General features: G+C 35.0%; 1 protein-coding gene across 1 annotated transcript in view; it reads left to right on the top strand.

The window, feature by feature from the left end:
• Window positions 1–14,157, top strand: part of mdga2 (MAM domain containing glycosylphosphatidylinositol anchor 2) — a 169,081-nt gene that overhangs the window by 145,041 nt on the left and 9,883 nt on the right. The window contains exon 14 of the mRNA XM_015384460.1: window positions 7,383–7,544. Within this exon, the coding sequence (XP_015239946.1) occupies window positions 7,383–7,544 (162 nt within the window). The remainder of the gene's footprint in view (window positions 1–7,382; window positions 7,545–14,157) is intronic.

Below are 14,157 nucleotides of genomic sequence, written 5' to 3'. Positions count from 1 at the left end.
TATATTTCTCAACTGAATAAGCTCTGTAATTGTTGCTTGTGTTCTATGTGACTCTTTCTAGGTTTGACTGTCAAAAAGATTTGTTGGAAACAACTGACTTAATCAGTGACATATTGGGTTCATCTCTCTCTCTCTCTCTCCTCGCATGCACTGTCTGCACACGCCTGGTGTTTTTGTTAATAGTGATTCTGTGTACGTGGCAACACCAAAGGGCCCAGCATATGTTATGCAGTGTTTTCAGAGTTGCTGTGTGCACTCTTGTGGACACACATTTTTCATGAAAGATACCATTTTCTTCTTTGTGAAGTCTCAGCCACAGTTTTCATGGGATTTTTTAAGATAATCACTAAAAGCAATACTAACCCAAAGAAACCCCCACAATTAAAGTATAAAACTTAACTGAATTAAAAACCTTACAGTCCAGTGAGACACTGGATCGGGCTTTTGGGGCAACTGAAGGTGAAGCTGCTTCTCCAAGATAGCTAACCGTATTATGCCACTATTTGTCAGGATTGCTAAACCAGTGCATATAGCGACTTTATCCATTCCTTTTCTCATACATAAAGGCTTGTTTGCATCATCTTTTAACAGAATTATCTTGGAGCCATTTATGAGGTCAGAAACTATAAAAGCACACTTAGTTTAATAGAACAATAGAACAGGTTACATTAGATGCTTTTAGTCAGCTTTTAAAAAGATTTCTAGTGAGTAGAAATGTATTTCCTAAAACAGATATTTAGTTGAAGATGCTTATAAACAGTGTGTATATAAAGTCAAATAACCACTACTGTTCAACATTAAGTTATTACCGTATTAACCTTTGGTGTTTTCTGTTGAAACACAACAGTTTTCTATGTCTCACTAAATATCAGAATAATAGGACATGGAATTTGTTAGGGAACGTTACTCTACAAATTTTGCTCCTTTGAAAAATTATTGCAGAATGAAGATACCGTTGCTTCTGAAGGATTAATTAGAACACTTAAATATTTAAAGCCTGCCAGATGAAGTTTTTCTTATTTCACATTATGGAAAAAATAATCAAGAAAGAAAACTAGGAAGTTCCACACCTGCAGTTTCCAGGTGTGAAAGAGCCACATTCCTGTAGTGCTGGAAATAACAGCGTTACATAGTAGTGGTGCTAGTAACACAGTTATATTTTCAGTAATAGAGTAACATAACTAATTTCTTTTTATTTATCTAACAAAAGGCTCATTATTATAATTAAATCAATCAAAGAAACTTTTCATAAGCACACACTCTGCTGCGGGGAGAGAGAGCTTTAAGTGCAGAGATCAAGCAGCAGCTGTGATGCATGCGAGTGGCAAAGGGGACGTAATGTGGGCAGATGTGCAGCATACAATAGTGGCTCCCACAGAGATGTAACTGGATGCACCGGCAGATCTGCATTCAGTTACAGCGTACTTAAACTGGAACCATTTTCTCTAAAATTAAAGGCTAAACGTTCCTTTGATTTGCTTATTATGTTCAGGAACAAAGACTTTATCCATGTCAATGTTGGTTACAAGCAGCTTAATCTAATAAAGCTCCTCACATCGTCTCACTGTCAACAACACATAGCTATAGCTGGCTGTCATTATCAAAACATTGCTCTTTACTTCTTTAGTGCTAAACTGAATTCACTTGCATTAATACTTCAGAATCAGAATCAGAAATACTTTAATAATCCCAGAGGGAAATTACATATTTTCTTGTATGGACATATCGGAGGATAGTCTTCAAGTTATTTTAGTTGGATTTTTTTTGTGGTTTATTTATGGCACAGTGACTCCTGTGTAGCTTTTATCCTAAAGCGTATTTCATTTTTGTTATCTTTTAGCCAGTCAAACCCTGTCAATGTGCACAAATACTATGCTCCTTAATATCTATTTTGCTTTATTGCTCTTCTAGTATAAACATTAAACATAATAATCATCTCATCGTGTAAATAAATATACTGATCTACATACATGGCATAGATTAGTACATCTTTTGACATATATATTCCTTTTGATTAATTAATTATTTAATTGATCATTTATAAAAAACATTCTATACTTAATCATTCATCTTCTAGTTGTATTTACAGTTGAAGTAACAATAATGTTACTTTGCCTTGTAAATAGCCTCAGACTTAGAGACTTAGACAGATTTATTTGTCATTTTGTTTACACAAGTGTAAAACAAAACAAAAAATTTGTTTGGAACAGTTCTCTGGACAGTTTCATCCTTTTAAAAGTGCAGCCTTGAAGAATAGTAAAAAAAAAAAAAAATATATATATATATATATATATATATATATTAGTGATGCACGATATAATCTGCCCCCTATCAGTATCGGCCTGTATCGGCCTTAAAACTGAATATCGGACATCGGCCACCCCACCGATATTTTAGTTTTTAAAGTTTAAAAAAAAAATTAAAAATACTATTTCTTTTTCTTCCTCAAAAACTTCTTTTTTACAGACTTAAAAACTTCTAAAGACGAGGGAAAAAATATTGATACATTAAAATATCACAATATCTTCATATGCTGATATATTGCCATTTAAAAACACCATATCAATCTCTTTTACTGATGAAATATTGCTATATGTCATCGTTATGCTACGAAATCCCCCGAAAATTCATATTTTTATGTTGATATATTGACGCGGTATCGATCTATTTTACTAACAAAATCTCACAAGAATTTGCAAAATATCACGAGAGTTTGTAACAGAATGATGACATTTGACGAGATTTTGAAAGTAAAATAGATCGATACCGCTTTTTTAAAAATCTATTTGATATCAGCATATGAAAACATATTTGAGTAAATTATTTTTCAAAGTGTCAGAAATGGATAACAAAACTGCTATTTTCAATGACTACTTATTTTTGTCCAGCTTTAACATCGGTATCGATATCGGTTATCGGCTACATGAGTTTTAAAATATCAGCATATCGGATATTGGCCAAAATCCCAATATCGTGCATCCCAAATATATACATATATATATATATATAAATACAGTAATATAAACATTTGACTGTAAATTTAGAGTTCTAACTTTTTTTTTTTTTAGTAATGAGTAAATTTCGGGAGAAGTAAGGGGAACTAAACTTACTTCTCCCAGGGAAGTAAGGAACTTAAGAAAATAATAATAATGTCAGATAATTGGTGGATAAAGAAAAGAAAGTTGTGGACCAGGCAAAGGCGTTGGCTAAATCTGAACCAATGAGAGAACCAATGTTTAAAATACTTATCTGGCCACTCAGTGAGGAAGAGGCCAATACTTCAAAGCAGTATACAGTTAGAAGCCAAAATGCAGTGTGCAAATACAGTCAGGAACATACAGTAGACCTTAATATCTGAACTATAGTTCAACGTTGTAAAATGGTCAACGACATTACAGTATGTGGAAATGCTGATGCAATATTTCAAGACTGTAAGGATGTGTTGAAGGTTCATTCAGGCAGTTGAAGCTTGAAATCAAATTTGATCAGTAACAAATTGATGTGACAACATAAAAAGCTTTTAACCTGACTTGGTTAACCTTTTGTGAGAAGCTGGTATAAAGACACCTAAGACATGATTTCATCTACAATATGTCAAGTTTAAAACACAGTTTATCTGTGAAAATGGATATAAAGATCACTAAATAATCTTTTATTACTCTGCAAAGGAATGATTATGCATCATTCCAAAAAAGATAAGTTTAGCCAATGTTAATGTAAAAGATTACGAGAAATGTATTACCAGTATGCATTTTTACACAGCACAAGACAACATCTGGTTTTTAAATTGTATCAGAGAAGGACTGATGGATTCCATAAAAGTGTGAAAATGTATGACTTTATGTGATGGACTGGACATGACAAAGATTCAAAATGAGAGGAACTAGAAAACACACCATATCAATAAGGCAGCTATGTGAGAATTTTAATTAAACAGAAATGGGTTTCAGGCAAGTATAGCATCAGTAAAATGTATTTTCCAACGTTTTTATTGTCATTACCCTGTCAAAAGTACAGTGCAACGAAATGAACTCTCTGCATTTAACCCGTCCCCTTGGGGAGCAGTGGGCTGCCATTGTGAGCTGCCACTGCGGGGAGCAGTCTGGGGTTAAGGGTCTTGCTCAGGGACCCAGTGGCAGTCTGTGGGAGTGTGTGGGACTTGAACCCAGAACCTCCGAGACCCAAGCGCAATGCTCTAACCTCTAGTCCACCAATCCACTAATGATTAAATCTATTCTTTTAGTATATAATTCTCTTATGTGGCTACAGTTTATGATGCTGGTGTTATTATTATTATTATTATTATTGTTTTACACATGTATTTTAAATACCTTTTTGATCAGGGATCACTCAGTTAATGATGTGTATCTGTTTGATAATTAATATGTTTTTAATTTTTTTACTTAGCCGCACTAGCACTCCGTTTTAAACTTTAGGTCAAATACTCCAGCAGAGGAACATGATACTTGCCAGTAAATTTGATTATTTGGCTCTGTGTACAAACTGTGTTGCAGATCAGAAAATAATTTGAAATTGCTTGCCTTACAACTTGCCAAGGAACCAAATGTCTGGTTTGGACAGAAGTAATTACACTGCAAAGGCGATGTAATAGCACCCTCAGATCGTAGCTGTTCGACTCCTTCATGATCACTTTATACAGCTGCAGCATGGCTCCAGAAGCTCCAGCTGATAACACGGGTGCAGACTCTCAAACATTGACAACATTTGTATTTATAGGTGATCCATATTAGATGACACAGTTCCCCACAATGCACTGGGATTTTTTTTTCAGATATGGATAAATGATGCACCAACATAAACATACTGCTCCATGTTTTGACTATTTTGGTCCTTTAGATGTAAACATGTCACTAAGAGTGCCTGTTTTCTGACAAGCTGATACAAGCTTGCACCATTAGGTTTCTGATTGCATAAGAGATGTTTACAGCAGTGTCACAACCTACTCCAGCAATGCAGAGCCTCCATTTTTTATTTTCAAAATAATCTTGCTATCCTCATGGTCCATGAATTAACTAACTCAATCACTAAAGAACCATTAAAATCAGATATGTTTGAATCAGTCTGAGGATTCCATATGAGTCCTCTGATGGTAATTATCTGTGATGGAATATAAATGCCTATTATGCTGCTGTGGCTCTAGCAGCAGCTGAAGCAGTAAATAATGCATTGGCTTTAATCACCTAATGGTTTCCAAATGTCCAGCATTTCATTACCAGGCCCATTCCTCTCTGAGTATAATTATCTGATATGAGATTCAACAAAGAGAGATATTCCATTTGATTTTGGCTGCAGGGGCGTGGAGCTGCTCACTAGCTACCTTCCTTGTGCTTGTAGCAGAGCACAGTTTGGCCTCAGATTATTTTCCTCAAACACAGAGGACTCAAAGACTGTTCATGACTTTCAGGCTGAAAAAGTATAAGTTTAACTCACTTATCAGCCAAATTTGTTCTCTGTTGTTGCGATCAAGAGAATCTCAAAGCCAAAACTTTATGCTTTATCCTTTATAAGGAAGGCTTAGTTTCCATTATGTCGCCTCAGTTTAAATTATAGTTGACATCTTAACTACTAACACATATCTTTGGATGCATTTACTGATTTTAGATGTTTCATAGTCAATACTTATGATTTATTGGTTTTGCAGTTAAAGTCTTTTATATCCCAACTGTCTTTGACATTTAGCACCTGTTTTAATGCTTTGATTTTTATTTTATGTAACCCACTTATGCCTACTAGAATAAAGTGGGGTCATCGTAATCAAAATTAAATATGTCAGCTGGAAGTTACGCTGTGAAATTTGTGATACCAGGAGTCAGAGTTATTTTGCACAATTAGGGATCTGTATCAACGATAGGGATATAATATAAGAGGTTTAAAATCTGTACAAAGCAATGTAAACATGTTTAAGATTACGGAGAGATTTAAGCTTTTTTATAATTACACAATAATGCCCTAACAATAAATGTTTTCTCTTTGTTTGGTTTGCTTGCAATGGCAAAATGACTTTCGATAGGTACAGTTCAGTTAAGGGGCTATTGGCAGTCTTCTTCCACCATAATATATGTTGGTATGCATGCATGACATATGACAATTTTTGTACACTATAAATCTTTTTTTCTATAGAGCTATAAATGGATAAAGCTAAGATTTTTCAAAAGTATAAAATACTACTTGCAACAAATACTCTATTGACTGGCTGCTACAATCTTTATATCACCAGCTGCTTTGGGTGGCACCTGCTTAAGAAAATGACCCTATGTCCTTCACTTTATTACGGAAGCCAAAAGCGGTTGTGTCCCTCCGATACTTTTTCAAGGTGGTTTTCTCAAGAAAAAGAGTTAATTTTCTCATTATCTTAAGATATCAAAAGCTGTTTTCTCATCATAAGGAGATGATAATTTTCTCATTATATAAGACAACTGAAGTTGTTTTCTCATCATAACGAGATGATTGGTGTGTGTTAAATCCTTCAATACCGCAACAGCGGGAGAGGATTTATAAGTATAAGTCATGGCAGCCTATGTGTAATTCTGTAAACAGTCCTGTGATTAACTTTAAAGTAATAAGACAATGTTTATGGTTTGATGATTTGCTTCCACTTCTGATTCATAAGCAATTAGACCTATGCCTTCGGCGCCTTAGGTCTTTTCTGACCTTAGGTGCTGTTTGTTTTCTGAACAGCCCCAGTGTTACACCTGTTACAGTATAAGATGCTTTAACCCACCAAAATGAGTCCGGATTAAAGATTTTCTTTAAAAAACAGATTTGTTTCTACTGTATACCATGCCATGCAATCATCCACCACGACCTGACAATGAGTGAAAAGAAAAAGGAAACAAAAAATCTGATTATTTGTGCACACGCAGCTCTGCAAATGGACACATACGGGCACCGCAGGCATGGATGGACTGGGATTCCAGTCCTGTTGTCCAGCCTCATTCATTACTCATACAGGTTAATCACCTCGTTATCTGAAGAGATCAATTACTGTTTTCTTGCGATGACGAGGTAATTATCTCTTTATCACGAGAAAACAATCAATGGATTAACCTTGATAACAAGATAGTTACTGTATGACACTATCTCGAGAGGGCCAAGGAAAAAAGTACGACCGCTCTCGGCTTCCGTACTTTACCAATATGTATCTCCAGATTAATTGATCTATGATTATGGATGTTGCTTTTGGTCAAGAATCTGGAGTTTTCCCTACCATTTTTTAAAGCAGAGAATAAATGACTACCAAATGATTTTGTCATGTTTTTCTCTGATTTGCAGGAATTTTAAATGTTTCCTTGTACTTTTTGTGCAACAAAGACTTCTTCATACATTTTAAGAAAATGTATTTCTTTCTTTCTTGCTTTAAGGGTTCTACATGTATATTGAAACATCCAGACCACGTAAGAAAGGAGACGAGGCTCGGCTTGTAAGCCCCTTTTTCAACATCGCACCCAAAAACCCTTATGGCAACCCCAACCCGCCTGCATACTGCTTTGGCTTCTTTTACCACATGTATGGAAAACACATTGGTAAGACATGCTTTTTGTATTGATTACTGTTCGTTTCTGTTGCGAAGCAAACATCTGAGTTGCTTTGTAAAACAAATAGTAATGCATGCAATGAGAGATTATCTTAATTAAATCATAAACAGAGAAGAAGAAAAGAATAATTACTCTGGCTCTTTAAAAAAAAATTTGTTGTTGATCTTTGCCTTCTTCATTCTATGTTCAAATTGAATTGCAATTCTCTGCTTAATGAAAGAGATTCACAGAAGTTTCTCCACTTGTAAAGAAAGTCAATAAAGACATTCCAAACTTAATTTTATTTATAGAATCATGCAATTCTTCAACTATCTTTGCGTTTCCGATATGAAGCTACTACCAATAAGCATTCATCTAGAGAAAAAAAACAGTTTTACTACAGAGGCCGGCATTTTTTCTTCTTGTCATAACGAGAGTTGTTATCCATGGTGTTTGCAGTTTGGAGATTTGTGCTTTGAGGCTTAAATCTAGCAATTGCGTCTGACAGATGTATCAAGCAAAAGCTATCTCATTTTAGCAAGCCTCCTTAAAGGTGTGTACAAAGATCCTGGGCATTAGCTCTTAACATTCCTCTCTGAATATAGATAACAACCTTGCATGGTCCATTTGAAGATAGTGGACTGAGTGAAGGGGCACTCTTTTGCTCACCAATGCCTATCTTCACCAGGGACCCAATCAGTCGACCGTCAGCACTCCTGCTCTCTGAGTACATGCTGTATGCAGTGTTTGTGCTTTTTGGGGGTTGTGAGTAAGACAACCCCTGCTAAACACTAAAAACCACTAAAACTGTAAATAAAGGCTGTTTGTCATGAAATCTCAGCCTTAGGTTTCCTTCCTATCATTAGGGGCAGCATTTATTACAAGGGTAACCTAAATGAGACTGAAACACTCACATTTGCAGCTTTTTCTTCCATGTAAAGTACTCTTACTTAAAAAAAAATATTTAGAAAAAAAATAGTGATCTCTTTTATATTAGTCCAAATTTACAGTCCTTTATGCACACATCTTTAACAATTTCATCAAACCCTTAATTTTATCTTGGGGTATTGTCTAAGCTTTTAAAATGGTTTATAAATGACAAAGAATATAATATTGCTAAAATAGTTTTACTTGATCTTTTAAAACAAAAACTTTACAAAGAGTCTTAAATGGCCTGTAAATGGGTTTAAAAATTTTCCTAAAGTAAAGCACAGTAGTAGCTGCATCATGGTCTGGTGATACCTGTCAGGGAAACTCTAGAGATTGGGATTATATATTTTGGTGAGAATTGAGGACAAGGGTCGGTTTCCCAAATCAAAATCTTTATGTATTTTTTATGCAGTTGGTCTTTTTATATGTAAAGTGAATTTATTTTTGGAATCAAACAGGTGTAAATACTGGTGTTGGACATCATCAGTGTTGCATCGTTCACATTAAAAGTTCCTTTTAACAATAAACCTAAACAAAGTTTGTTTTTGAATTGAAAAATACTAACTTAGCATAATACTTGCTGTACCTGTGTCCTATGTATTCTACAGTCAATCAGGCTATAAAACCACACACATTTTTATATAGCTCCTATCCTTCAAAGCCCATACTGATAGTAAATATACTTTGTCCTGTTATTTTAACTTAAAAAAAGAAAAGTTTTAGTGGAATTGATTTAATGGAAAGTCTATTATATAGTAGTCCATTATTAGTGATCATCAATAAAGATGTCCAAACATTTGAAATACTTTGGTTCTTTCACGATTTAGTTCACACGTATTAAATAAACCAATAAAAAAAACATGTGAAACATAACATATGCTAATAAGGACAGTCTTCTTCGGAATCATACATTATAGCATACTGGTGTTAGACAGAAAATAAGAAAATTAATAAGATAGTAAAATGTTAGACGTTTGACTGCTTTTAGCACCTTTTAGGACATCTGATGTCACTTAAAAGTGATGAATGAACATGAAAAACTCATGAATGTTTGGAGATTGGGGATACTTTTCTATTATTTTCAATGAGGAATGTAGAATATTAATAATTGAGTTCAATCTGTGTAAACTGAGCTCTTGAGAAATGTTCATTTGTACCGCTCTGTTTAGGAAGGAGTGAAGCTAATTTAATTAGACAGTGTCAAACACTGCTGAAATGTCTAACTAAGCCTAAGCTGTGAATTCCCTGTTTTCTGTGGCCACAATGATCTCTGAAACGATATGCACGGCAGTTTCTATTAAATATATATTTAGATTGTTACATATATATGAAAAGCCTGTGCAGTTCCATTAAACAAATCAGATGATCAGCCAGTTTTTTTTCTGATATCTGATGTCACTGTGAATATAAGAAATGTCATTAGAAGGATCCCAGCTACTGTTTTTTTTTAAAACAGGTTCAACGTTATCATGTTTGAAAGGGACAGAGAAATATGAACAATTACTATAACAGTGAGGAAATTAAAAAACAGAAGAATAAAGCATGGATGGGATTAGCTCTTAAATTAGCTTTTAAATAGTAAAGGTAGGAACATTCACTCTTAACGAATAGAAAAAAGTTGTTTCAGTCAAAGTATATAAATACAGATATGTAGTTAGTTTTTGTTTTAATATGAATAATATGAGGAAAAATTACACAATTCCAGTGTTTTCTAATCATCTACTGTAATTTAACTACATTATGTTGTTTTAAAGAAAACCTATAAACGTAATATTTGAACCCTTTCAAATGATACAGTGGTGCAGCTTTGAAATGTTATTTTTCTAAACATAATCAGACCTGTACAGTTATCCAGAATGAAAGCAACAGTTCCTCATGAAAACCACCTCATAGATAGATTTTAAAATTTGATTTTTCTGATTATAGAGTCTCCTACCTTTAGAATGTGAACATTGGACAAGGGTGTTTGTGATTGATAAAAGTTTTATCACGACTATAGCTCTTGGCTGGTCCTGCTCTTGTTGTTCCTTGACTGTGGGAGAGGATTGGTGGCAGACCCGGAAGAGAGAATAAGCCGGGCCAGAAGATTCAGCTGAGTGTCACCTCTAGCCAATTGCACCAGGTGAAGGAAGGTCCAGAAGGGAAGACACCATGTGGGCCCCTTTGTTAGGGACTGCAGGCTTCATTGCTATGCAAGTGGAAGAGTTTTTGAATTAGTAGTTGGTCAATTTGAGTTTAATAAGCAAACATTGGTAAACAATTTAAAAGATTAATCTGAGGTAGGGATAGAGGCAGTCAACAATACGTACTCTCCTCTGGCTACGGATGACCACTTCTGTTTAAGATAAAGAGGGGTTTAAGAGCAGATTATAGTCTGTGATTTTACTAAGGGTTCTTACGAAATGGCATCATTGAATTGTGCTTTTTGATGATTATAGAAATAGAAGCTGGACATTTTAAAATTATTCAACAAAACTTCCCTCTTCTGGGGTTTGTCTGAGAGTCGTACATCATCCTCAAGGTGAAAAAATCATTTTATATGTCTTTAAAATGTCTATGTCATTGTGGAGAATAAGTGGAGAGAGGCCAGACTTTCTGTGCAATTTCAAGGCTGGTAGCAGAGCTGTTGTGGTTACATAATGACAAATATAATAACATCAAAAGAATCAAAAGTCTTAAACTGAAAACACCCATGAAATCCAGCTATTAGTGAAGGAATGAGTCAAGGTTTAATGGATTTAAGTATTTAATAAAAACATAAAATGAATCATATGTAGAGAGTGGAGTTGACAGGTCCGCTTCCTCTGTTTACCAGTGATGATTTTTTGCTATATATATATATATATATATATATATATATATATAATTGATTCTCTTTGACTAAACTGTGAAATTTAGAGCAAGCTACCCTGAGATGTGCAGATATTACTAAGAACATATTTTGTACATTGATAAAAGCATTTTTCAATGTCTCTCATTAGGTTTACCACCGTAAAAGAGTGTTACTGCAGTTGTATACTGGCCAAATGAATATAGCTGTTTATCTATCAAATGCCAGTCACACAATTTGAAATCCAAATTGAAAAGCATTTCCTGGTTGTGCATTTTAAATGTAATTATTTAAGACAAATTGCAAATTGTATTTATGACTGCATTATTAAATAATGCAATTTGAAAATTTCTTTTCCAATCTTCATTTCTGAAAAAATATTTAAAAACCAAAATTCATAATTCTGATTATTCACTACATTTCCTAATCACACAGTTAAATGTATTATTCCTTACTCTATTTCCGTTTATTCCTTTATTTATTTTAAAATCTTTTTGAAATTGCATTTCGTTTTTGCTTTACCTGGTCCATTTAGCTTCTGGTTTTCTTTATCAGTGACTCTCTAGGTCCTCCTTACAAATTCATTATTTTCTAATTTGTCAGTCTCAAATCTATCAAAAATGTGATATCTGAAAGGTGGATTCACTTTGCCAGAAAGCCTATATTTGTATACTTAATTAGAGCTGCTATACATTGATGTTGTGTTTTTTTTTTTTTTTAGTTAAGATGCTCTTAGCTCCTTGAGAGTTGAGAAGCAACCATGGGGCTGTGAGGTAACAGAGCAGAGATAAAGAGGATAGAGGATTTTAGGTTCTTATTACCAGTCTAGATAATTGGTGAGTATGGAAAGATGAGACCTGTCCAAACAAGTTTGAATGGGTGGAGAAATGTGTCAGGCTTGTTTTGTGATATAGGCGGGGAGAAAAAAAAAGGTTTAAAATATGGCAGTATGACTAGCAATGTTGTAAGGTTTGCAATGTTTTAAGGAAGACAGGAGAAAGAGCTGGTGGTAACAGATGGAAAGATGTTGAGGTTCCCATTTTGGAGGAATAGGATCAGGAATAAGTAATTCAGGCTGGACCACTCATAGTACGCAGCATATACTGTGTATGTTCACCTCTGTTTCCTGTTCTTTACATTTGAGGATAATTTGAGTTATAAAACAAGAGAGTTCTCTTTTCAACATTTTAATTTCAAGAACTATATATATGTATTCTTGAGTTTTTTCTAAGAATGTGTTCAAATATGTGAATAGTTTATTAGATTATTATCATAATAGATCTTTTAGGCTAAGAAATATTATTGCACGGATACTGTTTAAGAGTTCCCGTAACACTCTGGTGACAGGGAGGGATGAGGCTCAAGTGTGGCTGGTCAAACTAAACATGTCCCTCCAGAAAAATTGAAATTCATGATTCATGAAGCCAATTACATTTTAACCCTCAAACAGATTTACATTCACGCTGCTTTATGAGTGTGACAAAAAAGTAATAAAAGTAAGGAGGCATTTTCAAAAATGCAAAAATGTTCTTTTTTTTTGTTTTTTCAACTCTGTCTGACAGACATCTTAAGCCTTAGACTCTTGGTGATATACAATACTGGAAAAGCAAAAAGACATGGATACATGGAAATCCAGGGTTTCCCCACTGGAAATATACAGTGGAAGTGTCCTGGCAGGTGGGCTGGACCAAACATCTGGAGAGGTGGAAGTGAGGGCAGTCGGGAGAATATAAGGATAGAGGTGTTGGCGGGGCGACTCAGCGGGGAAGATGAGAGCTCCTCCGGCTCCCTGCCGAGGTTGAGTAGGCCGTGACATTTCCAATTTGCTCAAATTGATCGCCAGCCAGACCTTCTCTTCCCTACCCTCCCTCCTTGTCTACAGTGAAATCCACAGCTAGACTATGGTGTAGTATGATGAATGGGCTAAATGTCAAGATTTGAAACCTAGCTCAGACCGTCCAAAGCTACGCTTTGTTTAGTATACAGAAAATCCCTTGAGATTTTTGCTCCTTAATGTTACAAGGTAGCCTAAAGTATTAGTACATCTTGAACGTTTACACCTTTTGTACCAGAACCCAAACTTTAAATCAATTTTATTGATTTTCTGTTTTTATAGCACAACACAGAGAAGCACACCTTTTATAAAGTAGAAAGTCTGACAAGTGTGGGCATGCATACATTTTTTGTAAAAGTTGCCTTTAAAGGCCTACATCATCCTTAGGCTGCCCTTAATGAAGCGTAAAAGAGTAAACAGTGACATGTGACAATACCATCGAATGGAAAAACTTTATCATATGGAGGAACAAGGAAGTTGGTCAGAGCTACATTGAAGATGCATGAAGATGACTACAAAGCAGCACTTGAAAAATAAACAGACATATATAGAACTTTAGGATATTGTTAGCATTTGAGAATAGGATATAAGTTCAGAGCTACAAACTCCCTTCATCCATTCTGACTCCTTTCAACTAAGATATTTTGCAAATTCAATTCAGTTTTACCAACCAGCTGTATCGACTCATTGACTCTAAATCAATCGTTTACACTAAGCATGCTTGTAGCGACAGTGGAGAGGAAAATTCCTTTTTAACAGGAAGAATTCTCCAGCAAAAGCCGGCTCATTGTGAGCAGCCATCTGCTGAGGCTAACTGGGGTTCAAGGAGACAGAAGCAGACATAGAAAAAGAAGCAGAGATACAAAAGGGAAGTCTCAACCAGGTCCAAAGGCGGCCCCTTCCAGGAAATAAACAGCCATGTGAGAGGATGAAGGAGAGCACATACAGTTAAAGGAATAGTACACCCAAAACATGATTAGCCTTCATTTTCTACTCACCCCCATGCTGAACAACACTCTGGAGTACTT

The sequence above is a fragment of the Cyprinodon variegatus genome, unplaced genomic scaffold (genome assembly GCF_000732505.1).
Source record: "Cyprinodon variegatus isolate N-32 unplaced genomic scaffold, C_variegatus-1.0 Scaffold313, whole genome shotgun sequence".
NCBI classification, from domain to species: Eukaryota; Metazoa; Chordata; class Actinopteri; order Cyprinodontiformes; family Cyprinodontidae; genus Cyprinodon; species Cyprinodon variegatus.
Note: the sequence above shows the minus strand (reverse complement) of the source record. Positions and strands in the feature narration are given on the sequence as shown.